Source organism: Cygnus atratus, chromosome 5, assembly GCF_013377495.2.
Source record: "Cygnus atratus isolate AKBS03 ecotype Queensland, Australia chromosome 5, CAtr_DNAZoo_HiC_assembly, whole genome shotgun sequence".
Taxonomy (NCBI): domain Eukaryota; kingdom Metazoa; phylum Chordata; class Aves; order Anseriformes; family Anatidae; genus Cygnus; species Cygnus atratus.
In genome coordinates, this window is record NC_066366.1 from 19,015,470 (window position 1) to 19,035,626 (window position 20,157).

Genomic DNA, 20,157 nt, shown 5'->3' on the forward strand with positions numbered 1-20,157 from the left:
AGATAGAAATTTCAAATAAGATTTGAAGGCAAATTTCTTCCTGCAAATCCTGTCATGAACATAGATGTTATTGCAAAAATGAGACACATTCTGAAAGGTATAGTTTTATTAGGTTTTATAGAAACTTTCTTAATGGAAAAATGATCTTTAATGCTACCTTATGACCACCATGTTTGCTTTTGATTGCTTTACGTAATCATCATACAGATGGACAACTGCTAACAGAAGTTCAGATTCAAATTGCTATTATAATCCTCAAGAGGAAAAAAGAAACCAGTGACTGTGGCCAGATAAATCCCCTAATGTGTAGTCAAGAAAGTTGTCAGCAGAGTTAATTCAGCCTTCTTGCTGGCCAAAGCTGCAGGTTACAATGCTGCAGAAGAGATGGAAGAACATGTGCTAGAGGCTGTGATGCTGCTGTGGTCTCTCGTTAGTAGCTTGCCATCTTCTGGTGTACTTCCATGAGGCAGCAAGCGGCATTGTTTCCATTGTGCAGTCGAAGATGCAGACACAAGGAGACACTGTCTCTGCGCTGAGATGATGCTGGGAACGAAGAACATCAGCTTACAACATACTAACTAACTATTCTGCACTAGTTGCCTACGCAGTTTTTGCATACAAGTAATTTTCAGTTTTCACTTTGTGCCAAGTAGATATGAGGTAGATTATTCCCCATTCAAAATGTCCATGCAAGAAAATAATGCCAAGAAGATAGTGGTGAAGAAAATTTTGCTAAAGGTTGCTTAACAGTAACTTTTCCTTTTAAACAAGCTCTATAGTTTTTTATTTTATTCTTAGAACATTAACTAAGCCCCTTTTATCGGACAGCTTTTCTGATCACATAATAGTGGCTTATAATGAAGTGCATTGATTAGCCTCATACTACCTAATTAGGTACAGCCTAGGAATGACTTCAGTTCCTATGCTTTCATATATAAGAATTAGACCATAGAAATATTGAAGAATAGTCTTCATCTTCTTATCTGATGAATGTTAATTCATTCACTGCTTAAATAAAAAAGCTTATAAATGCAAACATGGCAAATTGGAAAAGTGACTGAGAAAATTATTTGTAAGCAAGAACATTTTGATACAGTGTTCAGCATCTAAGCGTGGTAAAGCTGCTTTTTAGAATTGCCTGCTATTTAATTTCATAACTGCTTTTTAGAAAAGTTAATTCCATATCTATGTTTTTAATTTGTAGGTACATTGAAACCTTGAAGGAGCACAAACCGAAAATTGTCTGGGATGAACAAATTGCTGAACATTACTTCAAATACAAAAAGTGAGTTACAGTTATTTGCTTACTGTTCTGCAAATATTATTAGGCATGGCCCAGTACACAATGTATTACCAGTTAACTATAGTATGCAACTGAATTCAGCAAATGGAAATTCTGTTGTTTGTGATCTGTATGTCAACACTGAACTGCAGCATAAGAGTGCTTCAGGCAAGAGAATTAAATCAGAGAAGGATTAATGAAATAACCCAAGCTAACACAATCTTCAGAAGAGAAGTCTGATGAGTCATATCTTTAGAAGTTATCCATCAAAGTTATCTGCTGAGTGTCATTTACTCTGAGCATCTGAGATTAGTATTGTGAGCTAATTGGGTGATTACCAGTAACTCAGCCAAATATCGTTCTGAGAAAACTCTGTGGAATGAGAGCCTGGTTTTACAAGTCCTAGTGACTAGATTGGTTAAGCAATTGCACTAAGTAAAATGAACTGTGGAGTAGGGTAATGAGACTATCAGGTGAACATCAGAAGTTGTTAAAAGTCTGGGAATGTTTTCCCAAGAGCATGAAGGGAAAGGTTAATAACTTTCTTTGTCCTCTCTTTTTCATCAGGAAATGCCAAGAGGTTTCCTGCTGCTATTAAAAATTCATTTAAAACAAAGTTAAACAAACAGCAAAATCTTATTTTAAGTCTCAGTAATAATTTGCTATATGTTATATACAAACATACAGAAATACAGTAATATTATACAAGCAAAATCTTACCAGTTTGAAGACTGCTGTGAAGAAGCACTGAAATTAAGAGTGAAATACATTTTGGGGTGCTTTAAAAAAAAAACAACAATGTAACTACATTGTTTTTTAATAAATACCTTCTTGCTTTGAATATTTTTGAACTTGAGAAGAAAAGAACAAAAACAAAAGCCCCGCCCTACCTAGGTATTGTAATTAATTTTCAAGGATTCTCTCAACCTGCAATTTTCTCCTGTGTTGTAAATTTCTCAGCTTACATGTATTTCTTATCAGAAAAAAAATATTTACTTGTAGGTCAGCAGTGTTTCAATTTATTTTATGTGTTTGTATGAAAGGACTGGAATCTGTGTCCTTTCATTTTTAATTCTTTGGTATCCTGTTGCACGGTTCCTTCGACTGTGTCAAACAGTTACAAGGTGTTTTGTGTTAACCAAAGAGAAATAAATCAGCAGCTTTGTTTTACTGATCTTAATGCAAAGTCCAGGTGGAGACACAATGACCACTGGATGAAAACTTGCTCTCAAAGGAGTAAATCTGAGGGCTCTGTTTGAATGGCATGCACCTGGGATTCATTTTGGAAACACATTTCCTAAATGTCTTCCAAACTGAACATGTGGGAAAGGGAAAGCTTGTCAGTAGTACTACATCATTTGCCTTTGAAAGCCAGTCTTTGGAGATTCTTGTTTGTGGCCTTCCAAGAACAATTTTTGATGCGTAAAACACACTGGGTCAGAAAATCACTCTAAATTTCAGTTGGTGTGCAGTGCTTGGCAGGCAGCCGTGCGGCTCAGCGTCTGCAGTGGTTCAGCTGAATGCAGGGGGTTATTTAAGGGAACTTTTTTTCAGTTACCACCTTGCTTTGCAAAGGAGCAGTTATGTTGGATAGGAATAGCAGGTAGACCTGAAATACGCTTCACTAGTAAAGCATCTCACCTGGGAATCTTGCATGTCTGCAGTTGCTAAGAAATCAAATCATGAATCTTTAAGCAAACCACAGCTAATGGTTTTCACGTAACAAGCAGAAACTATTACAAATAATCACAGAAATCTGTCATCTCTGGGTGTTTGTCCCTGTGCACTGTACTGGTAGGTATGCATTTGCTTGAGTTGAAAGATTTTACCAGCAATGTCCGCTTGGTCTGTCCAAGCACTCTGCCTTCCCTCCTAGCCTAACTGGTGAAGTGGTTTTGTGAGACCAATTGTAACTCATCCTTCTCATTTCTAGTGGTTAAAATGCAGCTTTGGTATTTGTGCCCACTGTAGCTTGCCCTGCCTATATATTTTATACTGGTATCATTTAGTTTAACATAAAAATGGTTGGTTATTTGAGGAAATTTTTCACAGTTCGCATCTGACAGTCAAGTGTCTTCATCTTTTTTTTTTTTTAAAGGTAAGTATTTAGTAGGCAGAACTGCCTGTTACTATCTGTCAGTTTTATAATATTGTTGCATCCAGCTTCAGTAAGGCATCACAGGGTATTTACTTAGATCTTGTATCAAGCCACTTCTGGTTTGAGATGTCCTTTTCAGTTTGCATCTTCTTGGACGTCTTGGAGCCTCTATTTTTTTTGCTATTGCCCTTTCCACCTCTTTTAAGAGTTGTCCTCTTTAAACACCACTAGTGTGGAGTAAATACATATTTTGTTTGATGTACTGCCAAATATTCCTGTAACTGAGACTGGCAGGAGAGTGGAAAGATTGCATACTTGAATTACAGATACATAGTGCAGGTGTAGCTTCCCCTAATTGCTTTTCTTTCCCCACCACTTCCAATTCATGTACTGTGATATGTTTGTATCTATAGTAGGAAAGGAACAGGAGAAGGTTTCTATCTGAAGTAGAAAGGGAAGAGAACTGGAGAACATTTTGGCCCTACCCTGCACTAATAACTAGAGTAGTCAGAGGGCAAGTATAGGCTGAATAGAAGTTAATATCAAAAGTGTCTGAATTCAGAGTATCCCTCAGCCTCCAGAGTGGGATGACCACTGGGTAAGAAATCTTAGACAAGCTACTTAATTGCAAGTGGTCTCTGTCTTTGATAGGGGCATAGTAATGCTTATTTTTAAAAGTGGTAACTTCTTCACGATGAAGTCAGCAGTTTTCTCCAGCACTGTCTCTGTTTCCTTCTTATTAGAAAGAATAAAACTCTTTTTAATTATAAACTCAGCTAAAAATCCCATGAGATTCTACTAAAGCTATTGTGATTACTGTTTTTTTTCCTGTTTTGCAGAAATAAAGGAGGAAAACATGCCATCTTTTATCCAACACTGAAGGTAGGTGTGACTTTTTCAGGTCTGAGGGCAGTAAGAGGAAAGGGGTGTTTACTTGACTTGGATTATGGAGACAATTTGGAAAATGTTTAAGTGGGCTTAGAATTCTGTGGAAGAAATTCACCCTGATGTAGTTGTTACAATTCAAGGCTTCAATTTCCAGTATAAGATTTTTTTTTTTTTCTGTCTAATGTATAATGGGGTTTGGAGGATCTTTGAAGATTTGCCGTGTCTGAGATAAGACACACCTGGGCAAACAGTGCTCTGAGAGGATCTGTTTGAGTGCACAGGTCATGTGCTGACATGCTGGTTTCACCTTCCTCTGTATTGGGGTCCTGTTTCTCACTGTTGTCCTTCATCAGCCTATTATCTTCCGTTCTTTGTCTCTGGAACATATTTAGTGTTTTGAAAACTTTGCCCTTACTGCAGTCTTTTGGCTGGACATGCAATTTCTGTCCACACAATAGTCTGCAATGTATGAGAATACATGATACAATGGTTACTTGCCTTAATTCCCAGGAAGCTATTTTTAGGTTTTCTCAAATGAAGCTAAAGGCAGCATCTTAGGCTCTTTTGGCTTTTAATATTAGAAAAGAATTGCTTCTTTAGTGACAGTATATCATATTTGGAGAGAACAGAGATATTTTGTATGGTTAAACTAGTGTGAAATTATCCAAAGCTCCATTTTTCTGAATGAGAATATTGTCTTATGCTCTGTTAGTACAACTGTATTTCCATTCATTAATCTAATACAGGTAGAAATACTACAATGTATGGGATATTAATCACAGTGTCTAACTATGTGCTTCCTAGTATCTGTCTTAGAGTGATAGAAAGTTTCATTGCCAGTCTACCAGAGAAAAGACAAATTATACTGCATGTTGTCATGCTACATTCTCTGGTCTTATGGAAGGATTTAACCCTGCTAGAGTCAGTCCTAGCCTGATTAAAGAACATTTATTTTTGTAGATTTCTTTATTTACACCTTCTTATATTAACATATTCAGTTGAAGTGTTTGGTGAATTTACAGAAACAGGTTTTCTTTCAAATTTCAACAAGGCTGTAATGAAATACTTTGAGACTTGTATGCTGAGGCAAATCAAATAGTTGGTCACATAATGGTGATCGGGATGATCGGTGGAATGCCGAATGCTGGTTTATTTCCCCTCGCACAGGTGTGTTTATTCCCCTTTTTAATGTTATAGTCACTGGTAGGTTGATCCGCTCAAAATTGGCTTGTTCAAAATTAGATAAAAGCAAGCATGAAGTCTGGGCCCAGCAGATATATTAATGGTGGCTCAACACTTTGTTCTGTTTCCTATGGAAATGAGTTTTTAAAACATCCCTGTGGTATGCACAGTTCAAGCAATGCTGCACTTCAAAGTCAGAAAACCTGAAAGTGAAAGACTCAAAAGGAATTATTTTTATTGTCTGAACTGAAAGAAGTTCAGAACGTGAATTGTAACATTATTTCCCTTGTAAACCAATGGCTAAACTAATTCTAAATCAATAGCAGTAGCACAGATAAGGATACGTTTTAATATTAATCTTCCAGAATCGTTCTAAAATAGAATTCTGATAATGAAAATTATGACTCTGTCTTGGGAGAAGGCAAGGGTATGCACAAGATCTTGATGGTTGTTCTACTTGTCTTCAGTGATAAAGTTTTATTTTACCCTTGGGAAATTCCTGGGAAGAGTTAGGATTTCTGTAAGTTGTGAAGTGATAGCCTAAATGAGAATAGTCCTTTGCATAGTTCATAAATCAGATTTATTTCCATGGCATTTTGTCTATTTAGCTGGTTATGGCATATTAGGTCATTGAATTAGCTGGTGCAATTAACTGTCTCTTACTAAATGATGGCTTTCTAACCAGAGAATATTTGATATACAGACTTCAGGTTTTTCAGTATCTAGTTTACAGATGGTTATTTTTAAAGTCTGAAAATGGCATGAAGAGATGGCAGCATGGAATGTTTGATGTCACGGACTAAAAGCTAATTGCTTTATATGTCTTTGTCTTAGTCCATCCAGTTGCGCTTAGAGCTTGCAAAAGAATTGGGCACTGGAATATCCATCTGGGAACTGGGACAAGGCCTGGATTATTTTTATGACCTTCTTTGAAGTAAGAGATGATCCGGGAGAGACTTTATTTGCTTCGCTGAGACTCCACCTTCAGTTAATTTGGGTATACCAGAGAGGTGATTTTTAAAGTATGTTTTGTAATTTATATAATACCTGTATTAAAAATTATTGCATTTTTTTTTTCCAATAAAGAAGCTTTTCTGATTTGCCACATAGATGTGATTGTTGGTTTCTGATAACATTCGGAAAAAAAGAAAAAGAAAAACCACAGAAATTTATTATAATGCTCCTGAATTCACAATCATTGAAAACAGATCGACACAACTGGGATGGCACTGGAATTGAAATTGTTTTCTACAAGAAATAAAATGGGCAAGTTCTTATCATCTCATCAAAGTTTAAGATGGAGACCTCTCAAACTATTGTTGCTAATAATAAAAGTACGTGAACAGATATTTACAGCAAATTTAATATCTGTTGGACTCCCTGCAGCTTGCTGTCTTCTGATAAGGTAAATCAATGTAAGAGGGAGGGGGGTGGCACAGGTAGGGGAGCAATTAGATATCTTTCCCTCAGGCTGATTGAGGATTAAATACTGACAAGCTGTGTTGTTGGCTCTGGTTGTTTTCTTCATTTTACTAAATTCTTCAAGTAGTTCAAAATCAGAGTAATTTTGGTTCGTGTCTTGTTTCTAAACCCTCTTTTTTTTTTATACGAGAGAGGATGCTTTGTGATTTTTCTCTTCTACTTAACTTGCTTAGTTTCTTAGTTTACAGTATGTAGCACCAGTGCATGATGCATTAGTGGTTAGTTTGTGGGAACTGTAGTGTTTAGCACCAAAGGCTGCAATGGAACTGAGAAGTATGCATGTAATGATGGATTACACAGATAGCCCCAAGAGAGCCCCAGAGCAGCTCTGACAATTCATTGACTTAAGTAGATGTTGCGAATGTGATCACCATCTTTTTGAATAAAGCTATTATTCTTTAACTGTACACATTGGTGCTTTTACCTCCATAAAACAGATTTAATTTTTTTTTAATTAACCAAAAATCTGTAACAATCCATTAGTTTAAAAACAAAGCCAGAATTTCCCTCCTGAAATTGTCTTTGCTTTTTGGTTTATGTGTTTCGTGTTTGTAGAAATACACAGGCTTCAAGGTAGTTTCTTGTAAGGAACCAAGGGGAGGTGCTGGGAATTTGATGAGGGTGTTGTTGGTCACCAGCAGAGATCCAGGCAATAGCTCTGTGCTCCCACTGGTGTTCTTCTTGCCACTTCCAGTTGTCACAAAGATAACTGCACTCCTCTCTTTGCATCCACCCTTCCCAGTAATTAATCTCAGCGGGGGATTTATCTGCCCCTGCTGGTTTCAGCAGAATAAATTCCACTGTAATCCACCATTGATTAAAGAACTATTGATCTTCACCTCTCTGATTTAGTTCTGGCATCTCCGAGTTCTCACATTGCAGTATCCAGCGGGGTTTACTAATCAGGCTTCTTTCTTCCATACCATTAGTACTAAGATAATTTGCTACGTGAATCCTCATGTTCAATTAACTTGAACTTTCTAGTTCGTTCAAAAGCAATTTGAAGTCACTCTGGCAATAGTATCTAGAATAGCACAAGAATTAAATTCTGTTATGCTGTTTTTCTACTTTCAGTGACACTACAGAACCACAGTATCTCATAAAAACAAAAAAAAAGGTCAGTTAAAAATGGAGGGGATTGTGATCCAAAATGGCATCCATTACCAGTACTATCTTGGAGGTAGTGCTTTCAAACATGGAGGAGTTGGGGAAGAAGAAAATACTTCATTTTAGTTGCTTGTTTCCTCTCTAGAAAGGATATTTGTAATTTGTCATGTTTTTCATCATCATTTTTTTATTCCATGGTGATTTGCTATGAAGTTCAACTGTTCTGTTTGTCTTTGAGTACAGCTGTTAGGAAGAAGTGTCTTTTCCATCCTTAGAGTAGAATGAATACCTTTGTGTGTCAAAAAGATCAAACTAACCCTTGCTGTATCATGAAAAATAAATACCAGATGAGAAGTACATTGCAAGTTTGAGCAATCCGTGGTATATAGGTGCTCGAGGCCAAGGATGTTACCTTTTGTCTCTAAAGGGCAAAATATATCTGGTGCTTTAAAAATAGTAGTTCAAAAGAAAGAAAGTAGGCATAATTCTTCAGTGTGAAGCTTTCAAAAAATAAAGTGAGTAGCAGAAGGCATTTGAGCTCCAGAATGAATGAAAACTGGCTTCTAATGGATTTGTCTTATGTTTGCTTAATTTTTCAACGTGTGGCAGTGTCAGATTGTCTTTTGTCAGATATCACAGAATGCAAGAAGCCAGGTGCCATCAGTGATCCATGATGAAGGCAGGCTTCTCTTGAAAGTTGCACCTGACTGCATGTGTGAAAAGATGACACGAGAGATGCTGGGTATGTAAGTGGGTTCTGTAAGTGGGTTCATCAGTTTTTATGACTTTCCCTCTGACAAGGGGACAAGCTGAGCAAAGGACAGATGATGGGTGGGAGTGCTGTCGTGGCACTGCTGCAAGAACCAAGGTACTGGCCAGGCAAGTGGCTTTTATTCCCTTGTTTCGAAAAGAACAGAAAGCAGTGTTTTATGGTGCATCGAGGCATTTTTCTGTAAAGCTAAAAAAAAAAAAAAAAAAAAAAGACAGTTCACTCTTCTTTAGAAGCAAGTACTCCTTAAATGAAGTACTTGCAGGGCCAAAGATGTAGGGCATAAAGAATCAAGGGTATGACTGGGGAGAAATATCTAGTGTTCCTATTAAAGCAGCATACATAAAGCATAAATGCATCTGGTATAGCAGGTAGTAAAATGGAAGTGTGTTTATTTCAACAGAATATTCCATCACTCAGTTTTCTAAGGTACGAGTAAGGAAAAAAAAGCTGTGCTCTGTCACCTCATTCTGTTGTAGGAACACATTTCCATATATTAGAGTAAGATCTCAGAGCTTTCTTACATCCTATCCTTGTTGTGTTTCCCCATGTTTTACTTTTTTAGGTTAGACTTGTACAGAATTAAGGTAAATTAATTTTTCTGCACAATTTTGATTGCATTCATTGAGAAAAAGAAATAGCTGATTGTGTTGCAGCTGGCCTTCACTGTGAGTATTTTTATTGTTAATTATCATCATTTTAATAGGATGGTTTTTTTTTTCCATATTTGTGTACAACTAAGTATCTTACTGAGACAGAAAAGAGCATATCTACTTGCAGGATCGCATTGACCATGCTCCTGGAATAACAGCATCGCACGTTATCTCAGGAAATGTCTCTTGTGGTAAGTGTGTCTGTCTTGAGAACCAGAGCCACTATGGAATCTCTGTGATCAAAAATTGTTTTAACAGAGAATTGTGGAAAATAAAATGTATAGCTTGTGTCACGGTGAGATGCTACTTCTTCAAGTAAAATTGCACCAGTATTTGATTTATAATTTCTTTTTGTTGCCGTTTGTAGGTCTCAAACTTCAGAATTACTTGTAGCTTCTAGGTGAGAACAGTGGGAGTGAGAGAGAAAGAGGCAAGATAGAGTGAAGTATGACAACAGGAATACAGCTTCTTGAACCACTCCTTAGTTATGAAGAATTGTTGATGGAGTTGTAACAATTTAATGTTGTTTATGGGCTTGAGAAAAAAATATACAGTATTAGTGATTATTTTGGGGACTGTGGGGTTGTTCTGTGCATACTTCTCTGTGGAGACAACAAAGTTAATGAAAATCCATAGGAACTGTAATTACAGTCTCTCCTGAATTTGGGGTATGTCTTTTATAGTTCGTTGTTTTGATTAATACACAGTGCACCTATTTAACTTCAGTTAAATGAATGGCAGCACAAAGCACATGGGTTCTACTTCTGCAGCTTGAAGAGGTGGTATGTAGCTCTTTTACTTTTTCTTGAAATCTCATTCACCAGTGATCTCTTTTTTATGTATTAAGTGCAAATTAAGTAAGCCTGAATTGGTGTTTTGTAGTCTACCAGGCAATGTTTGATACTCTGTATTGGGGGAATATAGATCTTCTTTTTAGAAAAAAAAAAAAATCTTTAATATGGAAAATAACTAGAATATAATTTGATTAGCACTCTTTATTCAAAAAATTGCTAAAATAAATAAGATCACTTATAAGTGTTAGCATGTGAGATTAAAAGCTGAAAATGTGCCTTTAATGTATTACATTGGAATGAGAATATTATTACGAACTGTAATTTAAAAAAAAAAAAAAGTATGAATGGAATCTAAGGCTCAGAATTGCAAACAGTCATTTTACATTCTCCACATCAACTGCTGAGAGCAGAGCAAAGGGCTATGTGTGAGTTGCCTTCATGGGGCACATAGGTGATCACATTTTGATCCACCCATTGTGTGGAGTTTAAATAAGGTAAAATTTAGCAATTTTCCACAGTGGAAAGGCAAAACATAAAATAAGCTAAAAGCTGTCCCCCTTTGTATGAACTCTCAGTGACTACGCAGGTGGGAGCAGAACTTAACCAGATGTCATGTGCGTTTTGAAGATGGTTAATGAAGCTCATGTGAAGGTGATCAGTGTAGATAAGCAGCATATTGACTTTCTAGAGACTTCCTAACTCTTCTGATTTCATTTACCTGAAGCCACTAAGTGCAACAGTGGTGAAAGAAAAGCACTCTCCAGTACTACACTGTATGCTTTGTGATTTTGAGGTAAGTGACTTGATATAAACCTCGTAGGATGGTTGCATTTTCCTGCACACGCAGGCACAGTACGTTGGAGCAGGGCTATCTAATGTTCCAGCTCTCTCAGCTCTTGCTGTGATGACCCTGCTATATGTATAATTAATTGCAGCTGGGGTTGCTTGCGTTCTACACCTCACCTTTCTTAAAAGTCAGTGTGCATGGTATTGAAGTCAGAAGATAGTGGCGTGCTTCACCAGTTTCCTCCCATATATGAAGCTGGTATGTCATGGTTACTGCTGCTGCTCATCCTGCTCAGAAAGGTAAGGTTGAGTACGTTGTTTCCTCTTGTTTAATCCCCCCCCCCCCCCCCCCCCCAAAAAAAAAACAACAATCCAACACCTAAGGACATCACTAATTTTTGCTAAACATTAATTCTCTCTTCTATACTTCCCTAGAATCTGTGTTTAGAAATGGTCTGGGTAGGCCCTTTGATATGTTTCAGCCAGTTTTCCCCCCATGTGCCAGAGCCTTTGGCGTGTGCTATAATTGCTTGCAGCTATGGAGAATGGGACTGTGACTGTGAACAGCCAGTGGGCAGTTTCTGCTTAACTTGTTGTTTAGGACTGGCTATGTCTATTTTCACCCAGTCTTTAATATTTCTCCTCCGAGTTTTAGATGAACCCTTGTGGGACAGAAAACTTAAGTTTCTATTGGTTATTCGACTGTTCTTGCCATTCTTGTAACCTTATGTTTCCCTTTGCTAGTTTTGGAGCCTGAGGAGAAAAAAAAAAAAGGGGGGGGGGGGGCTGTGAGTGGACACATTTGTGTACCCTGAGCAGATGAAGGCCTAGCAGTAACAACATCTGCACTCTTATGCTGTGAAAGTTAGGTAAAAGGAGCCTGAGAGTGTTGTATGACTGCAGTGAGAGGGGAGGAGAGGGAACTTAAGCCTTTTTATTTGCCACAGTGGCTCCCTAGTCCCACAGTGATACTGTGGGAGGGTGGCAAAGCTCCACTTTGCTCAGAACAGCTGCCTCTGGGCTGATTTCCCTCTCACACATACTTGCTGTTTCAGTTTCTGTGAAAAACAAGCAGTTTGTATAAAACAAGCAGTTGTGTTGGTTTTACTCTATTTCAAGTCATCGTGTGAAAAAACTGTGCTAATGATCATTTTATTTTTGCTCTTTTTAAAACAACTGATAACTTCAGCTACTTGAAAGCCAAAAGTCCCTTTGTTTTGCACTTCTGGTGTGAACCAGGTGGAGGTGTTTGGAGTAATTGATGCAGGCAAGTTCTGCAAATCCAAGTAGAGAAATAGTTTTTGTCTCAAGTCCCTATGGCAAGCACCCCTTGATACAAATATATCGTCTCTTGTGTTGCAACTGTAGATGCAGCTAACCAATAAAATGTTTTGGTTTTTTTGGGAGTCTGTTTAGCTTGCTGGTATCATCATTTTGAATTAACACTAGAAAGTGTTTTATTCAATGATGCCTTTAGAATTACAGCCACTAAATGGTTGTCTGCTGTATCAGGTCTTTGCATGCTGCTTATGTTTTTTAACCCAGAACTTTCTGTTAAAATTAAATTGCTTTTGCTGTTAGCTTGGAATTGTTTAGATGGACTTTGTGTCAAACAGTGTGCCAGGATTTTAAATTCCATCTAATTCCTTCTCTCTTCATTCATATCAACCCTGAAATTGTAGTTGATGCAAGGATGCATTTGCACAGAAGAAAATGGCTGATCTTATGTCTTGAAAGCCCACATTAGGAGTATATTGACTATTTTAAAGCAAGAAGGGCTAAGCTGTATCTTTAGTATTTGTTTTAGAATTTGGGATTACCAATCCTGATAAAAGAGGGAATGCATAGTAAGGTTTTAAAAGTTTTTGTTTTTACTATGCCAGATTTATCTGTTGTTTTGATAAGAGATAAAATTATATAAATAAAGTGACAGGGAGAATATCTGTCTTCCCCAGGAGAGTGAGGACTTGCCTGTTTGCTCGGATACAGTGCTTAAACATTGGGCTTGAGCAAGGTCAAAGTTTCACATCAGACTTCATCTCCTCCCCTTGGGAGTAGCTACTGAGCTTTTCTCTGCCTGCATCTCTTAAGGTGGTGGATGGGGCAGGAAAGGGAAAGAGTGCTCACAGTGGTTTGAGGAAAATGGGAGAGAGGGACTGGAGGGAAGCAACTGCTCTCAGAAGAGATGTTTTCTCCTTTTCTAACTCTTGTAGGAGCATCAAAAAGCTACACTTGGCAAAAAAATAAAAAAAAATCCAAGCCTCTGCATTCCCAAGATCTTCTCTGTGCCTTGTCTTTGTTGAAGCCAAGGAATATGAAATATTTTGGCAGAGTCAATGCTGTACCCTTGGCCAATATATTTGTAAAAAACTAAGTGTACTGTTCTGATGGCTTCACACTGTTTTTTGGCTGAGAATTAAGTTACCGAATGAATTTTGTGGATCACAACATGACTATTGTAAATACTTATTGCCTTCCCAGGTGTGCATATTGGTGTATAATTTGAATTTCAAGCATACGCAGAATTAAACTCATTTATCAAGTATATGAGAAGCTGCCTCACTCTCTCCCCATATCTCTCTCTCTGGCAAGGTATTCAGGAACCCTCAGTTGTTAGGGATAATAACTGTATTGAAAAAACAGGTAGGCTTCCCTGAGCAGAAGAGAGGCAGGAGATGCACTACGCGCTGGAAAAGGATGGTATTCCAGAGAGCGTGCAGCTTTAAACAGACCTAGCAGCCAAAGGATGAAGGGGAAACAAAAGGAAAAATTAACTTATTCAATATGAGGTAGTCACAAAGTCAAACAGGAGCTAAAGTTTCTGTCTGTCCTGTCACTGCTAGCTAGACCCTACCTCCGAATCATCAGAAACCAGAGCAAAGCAGGGTCCCTTCCTCACGGACACCCACAGGCAGTCACTGCAGAACAGTCTGACAGCAAGTTGGGGCTGTGTGTGTGTCACAATGAACAGAGGGTGAGTTGAGCGTGTTGCCATTCTGAGTTTTACCGTGAGGAGCGATGAATTCCTCCCCTCTCCACCACAGGTTAAGGGAGAATAGCTTTGAAAATAGCTTTGCTTGTAGATATGGAGACAAGTGAATCTAGAAGGGATAAACGGAAATAGTAATTTACACAGCATGCAGTCAGGTGGAGTAATTAACTGCTGCAGTAAGTCAGAAGGCTACAGACAGTAGTTGGGTTTTTAAAAGGCCTGAATATTTTCCTAGTCATGAAGTCACTGGTTATAGACGTTAAAAGGAGGGTAGTGGAGTTTTGTCCTCCTGTCATTAGCCAGACTGTTCTTCTGTGAGGTATCTCCTCTTCACCCCAGGGCAATACTTGAACATTTTTTCCAGTGCCTGGGTACTTCTGCAATTTTCTGCATTTTACTTGGATTAAAGAAAGCGACAAGGATCTGCAGTTGATCACATTTGCATGGCCAACCTTGCCCTGCTTGCTCTGCTTGAGTACGCGCTCCAGAAGATGTACTTCTCTGTTTTGAAAGTCACTGCGTGGTCTGTGTGCGTGAGCTGTCCGAGTCAAGCTGCTGCTCAGCTTTCTGTTCCAAGCCATTTTCTTTCTAAGTGCAGGCACGTTTTTTTTTTTTTTTTTCCTGGCATTTAACGTTCCTCATGTTTAGGCACCATCACTGCTTAAAGATGCCACAGGCCACTGACTTGCGTGTCTGGAGCCTATTTGTTTTCTAGGATTTTTATCGTTGCTTATAATTAAAACAGATTTTTAGCAGCACAGCTGCAGCCTGATTGCAGTTATTTTAATGAATCTCGAATGAAAATATAATCCAGCTTCATCTCCTGCAGTTGTGTTGACAAAATTAGAACTGGAGGAATCAAAAGAAATAGAAATGACTTGCCCCCTTCCTGCACCAAATTTAAAACCATTATTTGGAAGGGCGGAGCAGAAAGTGGTCTCTGTGATGAAAAGGAGGACACTTCTGAGGACAGAGCTATGCTGTGAAGTTGTATAGCTCCGTTTTTATTGATGCTGCTGCTTTCATGCTACCCTTTTCTTTCCCTTTTTAAAGTTTCTACTGGCAGCATCAAGTGACTCATTTGGGGGATATTCTGGAAGTAAATGGACGCATTTGAAAGAATTTACTTCTAATTTCAGAACGAACCCAAAATAATGAAAGCTTTGCTTAGTGAGAAGCGTGTGACAGTGCAGGTGTCAGGCGCTTAAATTTGGGCAGTTTCCTCGTGGTGACAGGGAGATGTCACCCAGAATGACTGCAGGCACTAACGAAGCAGGGCCATGGCATGACTTGCTGCACATGAAAACGTTTTTGAATTTTTGTTAGTATTGGAGTAGTCTGGCAAAGCAGTGCTGAAAGTGAGATGCACTTGGCAAGCCCTCCAAGGTCTCTGAAGGCATCTCTCCGTCCAGTGCTTTTTTTTTTTTGCTGTAAAACTTTGCTTGCTGTCAGACTGCGAAATGGCTGATGCTCAGCTGAACAGCAGTATTTTGTAAGCAGCCCCTGCATCGCCCTGAAGAAGGATGTTTGGTTTAGTTTGAGTTATCTGTGTTGCGACGAATCCTCTTCCATTGCTATTGAAAATGCACTTCAGAAATTATTCAGGAAAGTGAAGCTGAAGCTAATTATTTGTACAAAATCAAGGAACCCTACGATGCTGTGTTGAATCACCTTAAAAGGCACCCCTTGTTTGGAATCTCTGTCGTGGATTGTGTCCCACATACAGTCGGTGTCAAAATGTGAATTAGGTGCTAAGATGTGGGATCTTGGTCTGAGGACCAGTAATGCTTTGGAGAATAAATCCCTTCTGTTTCCAGGAGTATCTGGAACAGAGGCTGGTAAAATGTGCGTTCATAATAATGGCTGTTCTTCACTTAATTTGAGCTATTCCAGCTCATTTCTGCCAATGTTAAATTAAACTTTAAGAATTAGGAAGGATAAGGAAAGAAATTAAATTATGATGAGATAGGTCTGCCAAGCTTTATACTAGGGCACATAGAATTTATGGCAAGCCGAACTTGGCTTACCTGTCAAGAGAGGAGATTATAAAAGAATTTATTTAGAAGGAAGCTGAAATGCTTGTTTTTGTTTAATGTCTTAACGATTGTTCTGCACGTTAGCAAAATAATTACTTCCCATGCTTACGTAAGTAACACATTATTTTCTTTGAAACTATTTTGCACCTTAAATATTTTGTCCATTAAAATGATTCCACATTTCATTTTTTGTTGTTTTCTTTATAAAGGAGCGCTTGTAAGCACCTATAGTGAATTCTTCTAAAGACTTACTATAAAATAGATGTCCAATTATGAAATAAGGCATAAACAAGCTAAGCTAGTGCACACACAAAAGAACTGATATGATAACTGGAAGATTATTTCATTACCAAATCTGCAGTTGTTTCAAGGACTGGCCTTTCGGACTCAAAGGAATCTGAATATTGTTTGTTTCAGACTCGTGACGCCTCAGACCTTCCAGTTTCCCTGGTAGCCTGCGTGGTCATAGGGGCTGCTGCCGTAAGGGCAAAGATTTGTCAGCTCTGGGTAAATGAAGAAACCACGTTCCTCTTGGCTCTGGCAAGTGGCCCTGCTCTGTGACAATCCAGGACACCTTTGGAAATTTAAATCTGATGTATTGATATTCTTACACGTAAAAACCATGGGGGGGGAAAAAGAAAAAGAGTGTCGTCCAGGTGTGTATCGCTGAACTGGGTTTCGCATATATAGGGGTTAATACACGAGTTTTATGTGTGTGAACGATACCAAATGCTGTGACTGTTGTAATCCCTTGTTAATAAGGGGATTGGCTTGCAGTACAAAATGACTTACATAATTCTGCGTGCTGCATTATCCCTTCCACAGGTTTGGAAGCTTTATGAGTTTTCTAGCCCTCAGTACCTCTGTACTTCAATGCAGCACCTGCAGAACTTGTTCTGTGAAATGGTAACTGTGTTCCTCAGACACCTCAGCACTAAATCCAGTGTTTTGCTCTTGATTGATATCTAGGTGTGCATGTGTACACACGAACTCCAAGCTCCTTCTTTCTGTCATGTTTGGCAATATCCAAGTATTGAGTGTGTTGCCTGTCTGACCGCTGTTTGTGATCTGAACCTGCCTGAAGTCTAGGAAGAGACCTTCAGGTTTGTATTTCTGCTTGTGGAGAAGGTGCCGTGCCTCCGCTTGCTGTCGGAGAGGCCAAGGGGTTTCAGCCTGGCAGCCTCTGGGGAATGGTGATGTGCAGCAGGGAACAGAGCTGGCTGCAGTGGAAAATTTGGGTGGGAGGGAAGGGCGCAGAGAAAGAAAACAAAGGAGCTATCTATACGGCGGAGATCTCAGTTCCTCAGGCAAGGCACACTCCCCACAACCTCCTGGGGCTGCTTCAGGGGTTACAGGACAGCTTGCGCTACAGAACTCTGCCGATCTCCTGCCTAAGAGGCAGGTGGGGTTTCGGCACCTCTGTGGGTTCTCCCTGGCTTCATTCTGCTGCCTGTTTTGCTGGTGACCATCTGTCTTGCTGCTGGGTTCCGTGCAATGGCATAGTAGTATGGAAAGCTAAAAACCTCAGCTGAAAGCTTTCCTTTTGTTTTCTCTTTTCCCTGAGCTATGCTAGGTCTGAAGCAATCTACTTGCAAATACAAGAGAAAAATAATCCATCCTATTTGATGCCCCTCTTCCCTGTTGGGTGGAAAATGATTTTTCAGAAAATTTCCTATTGGATATATATTCAGTTTATGTATTGTAGTTACAGGCTATATTGACAACATTTTAGGTTTTATTTTTGGTTCATTTTTTTTTTTTAACAGTACGCAGAGATCACACATGCTGCTTGTCCCATGAACTTCATCCAAGTGTCCATCTTTCTTTCTCTTTAACTGTAGTGTTTCCCATCAGAGTAGTATGAACCCTTCCATGAACCTCTTGCTAATTGCTATGCTGGCACTTCAAGGTAGGAGAGCAGCAAGCTTTTGTCCTTCAGAGGTAAGCCAGTGAATGCCGTGTCTAGACAAGTAGGGGAGAATGTGACTGTGGGGACATGCTGGCTGCTTTGCAGCCAAGGGATTTGTTACTCAGTTCTCCTGCTAGTGAGGGGACATTTGCCTTTATCTAATGCCACCCCTTATATATTTGTGTTAGTTGGAAAATGTTTATTTCCTGTGCACTGTTCAGGATTTCTCAGCCATACAGAAGTACTTAAGATTAAGACCTTAATATTTAATAAGCTCTCTATTGTTAAAGAGCGAGCAAGCCTGCCAATGTGAGATTGGGCTGGCAGCTCAGTGGATTAATGGAAACAGAGTTGGCTTTAAAAGCCCTGAATGATAATCTTTAAATACGCTTAGGCATTGTGGTTGTGCAGTTTCCCTGGGGAATCATCATATTCTCTGCTTCAGAAATTGTATTGAAGACATAACTGAAACTACAGCACAACCTTGCCTACTGGCAAATCTACTTTCATTCCTGGGGCTTAAATTCCTTGTGTGTGTCTGTATATGCTGAATGTCATTCCTTCAGGGTTTTCACTTCTTATTATATTGTTGCCACAGGAACAATTTTACCCAAACTTTAAAAAAGAGTTGCAGAGCAACTTTCTTCCTTGAACAGAGATCTTGTTTAAGCTTTCAAATAAGCAAATGTAGCTATATGGAAATACTGAAATGGAAATTATGTTGAGGCTAGTGATGTGTGCTATCGGTAAGCTAGCCAGAGGAGATTTGAAAAAGACTGGCTCAGATGGCTGCCTGAATTTATTTTTTTAACTCCTGTCTGTGAAATTCCGTGGTGCTTCTGGTTCATGTAACCCATTTCAATACTAATTCATTCTCTGATAGAGATCTGAGTAGCCCCACTGCAGATGATAATGTAGACACAGTGTGATGCATTCTGGGATATCTTCAGATAAATCAAAAGACTTGAGAATATTTTCATTGTAGGAGATTGCTTTTTCTTATATAAGAACTTACCAGTCTGAAAGGTGTCTGGACTTAAAGTTGCTTTTCTTGTGTACACATTTCTGGGGATTATCTCAATTTCAATTTAATTTGCCACTTCACTTCATGCTATAAAGCTCTCAGGGAAACTTTAATTTTCATTGAGAGGTCACTAGATTAAAATGAAATAAGCTTGCATCAATCAGAACTATATTGTCCCGAATTTCTGTTTATGCTTAACAAGAGCTGCTTGTGTAAGGCACCAGAGCACCCAGCTGTTTGGTGCTAGAGCTGATTGTGTAACTGCACACCCTTACGGTTTGTATAATTGCACTGATGTTAAGAAAACTCTTTAACTTGCAGGACACTGTGCTCCATGTGAGTAAGTGGACCAATGATGTGTTGGCTCTGGTGTGCTGAGTTCTTTTAAATGTCATAGATCTCAGAAGGTTTCAGTAATGTTTAAATTGCATATAAATTCACCCCCCCACTGCTCCCTGGATTGATCTGCCTGTGAGGCTGGAGGTACTGAAGGTTGGAGGAGGTAAGAGGAATCAGTGTTTGTATCCCTTGGAATTGTTTTCATCATCCAGTGTCCTTTATTAGCTCTGTGAACCTGTGGCATCTGGGGGGCAGTAGCTGGGATTTCAGTCATAACCTTGGAAGAGGACAGGAAAGCTGCTAGAACAGAAGGAAAGCAGGATCAAAGACAAAAGGTAAACAAAATGGCACTGAACACTTAACATGCATACATTCAACCTTGTATACTGTAGATGGGGTTGGTGACTGCCCCCGTTTTCTGAATCGCAGCATGCTACAGACAGGGATCTGCACATTTACACAAGACTCAAAACCCCCCAGTCTGCAAAATCACAGGGTTTAGGTGGAACAGTTTATAGAGAGACTTTACTGCATAAGTACTGCAGCCCTGATTCTGTTCTGGGAGCACGTTTTTGAAAGAACACCGCATGTTGTCCAAGGGCTCAGCATGTATTTCATGGGATGCTGCTCTATTGTACCGTATGGTGGGAGGGAGAAAAACGCCCTGTTCAACTGGATGAAGTGGAGTCCTGTCATACTTTTTTTTTTTAAAAAAAAAACAACCTTTGCTTGCATTGGAATATTCTGATTCTGAGAAAATGATACATACGTTTATATTGAATGTACGTTAATTCTTGATTCCATCAGAAACTAGAG

At 38.9% G+C, this 20,157-nt stretch overlaps 2 protein-coding genes across 9 annotated transcripts in view; one reads left to right on the forward strand and one right to left on the reverse strand.

Annotated features, from left to right (window-relative positions):
- The window catches only part of CHID1 (chitinase domain containing 1), a 102,077-nt gene extending 95,518 nt beyond the window's left edge, over positions 1 to 6,559 (forward strand). For all 3 annotated transcript variants that reach the window (XM_035552194.2, XM_035552195.2, XM_050711229.1), the window contains exons 11-13: positions 1,205 to 1,285; positions 4,220 to 4,262; positions 6,285 to 6,559. In XM_035552194.2, coding sequence (XP_035408087.1) covers positions 1,205 to 1,285; positions 4,220 to 4,262; positions 6,285 to 6,383 — 223 coding nt within the window. In that variant the 3' untranslated portion in view covers positions 6,384 to 6,559. The remainder of the gene's footprint in view (positions 1 to 1,204; positions 1,286 to 4,219; positions 4,263 to 6,284) is intronic.
- Positions 175 to 20,157, reverse strand: part of TSPAN4 (tetraspanin 4) — a 433,966-nt gene continuing 413,983 nt past the window's right edge. For 3 of the 6 annotated variants that reach the window (XM_050711231.1, XM_050711232.1, XM_035552205.2), the window contains exon 9: positions 182 to 543. In XM_050711231.1, coding sequence (XP_050567188.1) covers positions 400 to 543 — 144 coding nt within the window. In that variant the 3' untranslated portion in view covers positions 182 to 399. Of the gene's footprint in view, positions 544 to 20,157 lie in introns of all 6 variants that reach the window. The other 3 variants (XM_050711235.1, XM_035552199.2, XM_035552201.2) reach the window with 2 other exon arrangements.